Source organism: Micropterus dolomieu, linkage group LG18 (genome assembly GCF_021292245.1).
Source record: "Micropterus dolomieu isolate WLL.071019.BEF.003 ecotype Adirondacks linkage group LG18, ASM2129224v1, whole genome shotgun sequence".
Classification (NCBI taxonomy): domain Eukaryota; kingdom Metazoa; phylum Chordata; class Actinopteri; order Centrarchiformes; family Centrarchidae; genus Micropterus; species Micropterus dolomieu.
The window spans coordinates 3,878,910-3,883,125 of NC_060167.1; the positions used below are offsets into that span (position 1 = coordinate 3,878,910).

Below are 4,216 nucleotides of genomic sequence, written 5' to 3' on the forward strand. Positions count from 1 at the left end.
CCCCCCCCCCCCCCCCCCCCCCCCCCACACACACACACACACACACACACACACACACTACTTCATACAGTGTCATGAGATCAGTCTTGTTATTATTTTGAACATTCATAAGTAACAAAGTTGGATTGCATGAAATGAAAAGTGCAAATGTTTTACTTTTTAAGCCAAAAAATAAGACTATTGTGCTCACCTCAGATTAGAGTGACCTTGACCACATGTGAGCAGGAAGTTGAATATAGAACAAAAGTCACACAAAGTGGCTATTTGAGAAAGAGGCTCTAGTGTTTGACAACTTGTGTATCTGACAACCTACCCTGCTCTCCCCTACCTTGTCAGTTCATTAAAAAGTATGTGACATGTATCCCACAGTAATAAGCCGCAAATCATTCCTGTACAAGACGCATCCTCTTCACCCTGTCTCGTTTGCCTTAAAACCTGCTCATCTTCAACCTCTTCCCACTAATTTATAAATTTAATGGTAAAGAACCTTACCATTTATAAGCACATAGATCTCAGCATAAATCTGATGTTTGATCTCCTCCTGTGTGGCTACACAGCGATAGCGGTCGGTCTTCGTCACAGTAGTATTGAGTGTGATGTCATAGCTGCCTCCTCTTTCTGAGACCTGTGGCTCCTCAGCAGGAAGTTTGTTTCCAGCACTGTCCTGCCACTCTACTGTAGGTTTTGGAAAAGCACCAAGAACTTCACACTGCAGCAGCTCCCAGTCCTTTGTTTCATCAAGTGTGGTGACAGACGGCTTTGCAGCTGCACCTGTGAACAGTTTAAATTGACAATAAGTGACACATCATTTATCAGCATCACAAAATAAAGCCTTGAATCAACACCTCTGTTACAACACAAACTGAACATTGAAACCTTCATGAAGGAGGATTTACTGCAGGGTGGCTACATTATAACCATAACTAACATTGTGCCACAAATTAGACTACATTAGTTTCAGATATGTGTAGCCTACAGAATAATTTGGCAGCTGAGTGTATTTTCCTTGAAATGTGGTTTCCCATTGGGACAGCTAAACTTGCTGAGAACAAAAACTTTATCAATGTTCACATATCAGTAAAGATACACTGACTGACTGTACTGGAATAATTTTGGCACAGGTATCTTAAATAAAGTATTGGGTATTGATCAGAAGTGACAGTGTCATTATTAAAGTGTAAGAAAAAATACTTAACGTTAAACCTTTTAACTTATAATCTTCTTAAAGGCAAACGTTATAGCTCAACTGAGTTACTGTATGAGTGTCTCCAGTTATCAGTGATGACATCACATCCAGGTGATGTAGAGATCAGTGACGTCATCTAAACCAGGACTCACCTGGGATGTTTTCAGCTGATCTGTCCTTTAAGATATGATCTAAAAGGAAAAACAGAACAAATGTTAGAGCGCCTGTGAAATATTATCAGCTTGACACAACGGTAATGCTGCGTAAAAACATAATCAGAAATACGTCACAAACATGAAGCCTGTGTGATAGAGAGGTAATCTCTGCAGATGTGGCTGCAGCTCTGTGGGGACGAGGCCCTGCCAGATGTTTATTCTGACTTCATGACAAAAGTCCATTTGGGACTCTTAAACCAGTCACATCAGTAAATAAATCTTTAACTGTTTAATGAAAACACTCACCAACAACAAGCTCAATGAGGACTGGACTTTGCTGAAGATCTGGAAATTCACAGGTGTAGTCTCCACTGTCAGTCACCTTCGTATTTCTGATGATGATGGAGGCGTTGCCGTACTTTAGCTCATCTGGAAAATGTGAGACGCGACCTTTGAACTGCTCATCTTGACCTGAAAGGCCCTTACCATAAAACGCTTTGTCATTGTACAAGAACACATCTTTATTTTTCTGCCCTTTCTTCTTCCAGTCAAAGAGCTCTGACTCAATGTCCTTCTTGGTGCTGAGGGAACAGGGTAAAATAGCATCACTTTCTTCTTTCACGATCACTGGACCTGGAAGATAAAAAAAAACTAATCAGTTTGTTTACAATTAATTTAATTAAGAAGTATGCTGTTACTCATAACAAGAAACGTTTCTTGTTCTTTGACCTTGTCGAGCACTTTGTCCTCCAGATATTTTCAGACATATTTATAATTTTTCATATCTTTTTTCTAAACCTTATTTCTGTCACACTAGTCTTTCAGCACAAACTCAGCATTAATAATTAATAACATTTAACTCTTTTTCCCAGGTGATGACGAAGATCAGCACTGACTCAGACTGTCTCTGTCTGCACACTCAGCACACTTACAAGAAGGAAGAGGAAACAAGAGAGAGCGACGAGGAAAACCCAGAACTAAAAGTCAAACTTATCTTAATTTACTTGATCATGATTTCAAAGTCTTGTAAGCAAAAAGACAAGAACAAACCTCTGAACTACACTCAGATAGCAGGAACACAGATTTCATCATCAGCCTGCTTCTATAACCCAAATTACAGATATGATCGGTCTTCACTGGTGGACACGGGGCCCTCTGGGATAAAACATGATAAGGTGCCTTATGGTAGGAAATTAGTTGGACATAAGGGCTCAGATGAAAAAACGTGGGAGTCGGGATTAGTGTAGGTTACTACAGAGTCGACAATAAGAAAATAATAGAAACGCGCAATAATGTTGACCTCACGAGTAACAGTCATCCATCACATCCACACCTGCAACACCATGTCAATCGAATAACGCCAAGCCCAAATCTACTGTACAGAAAGCATCAGTGCATGTCAGTGAGCCCAGTGATAACAACAGGCCTATCCAATATCACTGCCATAAAATATGACAACAAACTAACTATTTTTCAGATCATTTTTAACAAATTATGCTTTTAAATCAAAGCACAGAGAGACTGGGGAAAATTACAAATGATCTTCTGGCTGCATCAGATAAAGGACCGGCCTCTGCACTGTAAAATCCAGAATTTAAAATCATTCTTCTTACCTACAAAGCTCTTAATGGTCAGGCACCATCTTATCTTAAAGAGCTCATAGTACCTTACTACCCCACCAGAGCACTGCGCTCCCAGAATGCAGGGTTACTTGTGGTTCCTAGAGTCTCCAAAAGTAGACTAGGAGCCAGAGCGTTCAGCTATCAAGCTCCTCTCCTGTGGAACCAGGTTCCAGTTTGGGTTCAGGAGGCAGACACCATCTCCACATTTAAGAGTAGGCTTAAGACTTTCCTCTTTGATAAAGCTTATAGTTAGGGCTGGCTCAGGTGACTCCTGAACCATCCCTTAGTTATGCTGCTATAGGCCTAGACTGCCGGGGGATTTCCCATGATGCACTGAGCTCCTTTCTCCTCTACTTTCTCTCCCTCTGTATGTAACCTCATCCCATTATTGCATGTTACTAACACAACTTCTCCCCTTTCTGGTAGTCTTGTGCTTTCTCGTCCCTCTCCTCTCTCCTCCTATCACTTCCTGCAGGTTTTCTGGCTCTGGAGCTGTGGAGTCTGGATCTGTGGTTGCGGGTCACCTGCTGCCCCAGTGTTCCTGCACAACATCCGCTGAGTCCTATTATTATTATTATTATCATTAAGATTACTATAATTATCAGTACCATAATTCATTTTCTGTACCAATGTACCCCCCCTCCCAACCGGTCGAGGCAGATGTCCGCCCACCTTGAGTCATGGTTGTGCTCGAGGTTTCTGCCAGTCTAGACCTGCTCTATATGTAAAATGCAATGAGATGATTTTTGATATAAATTGGCGCTATATACATAAAACTGAATTGGACTAAAAACTAAAGGGGACAAAATCAGCCATTTCAAACAGGGACAGGTGTATATGACCAACACATTGCGTGAAAAGTGGTGGGGACATAGGGGCTCAGTTTAGGGGTGTGAAGAGACACTTAGCTCGCGAGATATCACGATCCACCATATTAGGTTCTGGAGAACGAGACGAAAAGATCCCTGAACAGTGTTTTAAAGATATCCTCACTGCCAAGATATATGAGGTCTGGTGGGACCTCCCCCAGGAAATATTGATCATTAAACACTTCGTTTCCTGCATTCTGGTGAATTTTTCTGCACCAATTTAGTGGAAATGTTTTTATTTATGTAAAAGGAAATGCAAAAATTCAGGCGGCATGCGACATTTCAAAATATATAAATATAACAGAATCTAAGTCAGTGCAGCTCTCAGGCAGTCTGTGCTGCTTTCAGATCTGTTTCTACTGTAAATCCACTTTTCTCATGTAG

The 4,216-nt window shown here is 41.1% G+C and overlaps 2 protein-coding genes across 3 annotated transcripts in view; both read right to left on the reverse strand.

The window, feature by feature from the left end:
• Positions 1 to 4,216, reverse strand: part of LOC123987302 (butyrophilin subfamily 3 member A2-like) — a 25,906-nt gene that overhangs the window by 14,094 nt on the left and 7,596 nt on the right. The gene's annotated exons all lie outside the window — the stretch shown is intronic.
• LOC123987296 (butyrophilin-like protein 1) overlaps positions 1 to 4,216 on the reverse strand; it is a 208,732-nt gene that overhangs the window by 9,206 nt on the left and 195,310 nt on the right. For both annotated transcript variants that reach the window (XM_046076046.1, XM_046076047.1), the window contains exons 2-4: positions 1,648 to 1,974; positions 1,339 to 1,377; positions 493 to 771 (exon numbers count right to left, since the gene is read on the reverse strand). In XM_046076046.1, coding sequence (XP_045932002.1) covers positions 493 to 771; positions 1,339 to 1,377; positions 1,648 to 1,974 — 645 coding nt within the window. The remainder of the gene's footprint in view (positions 1 to 492; positions 772 to 1,338; positions 1,378 to 1,647; positions 1,975 to 4,216) is intronic.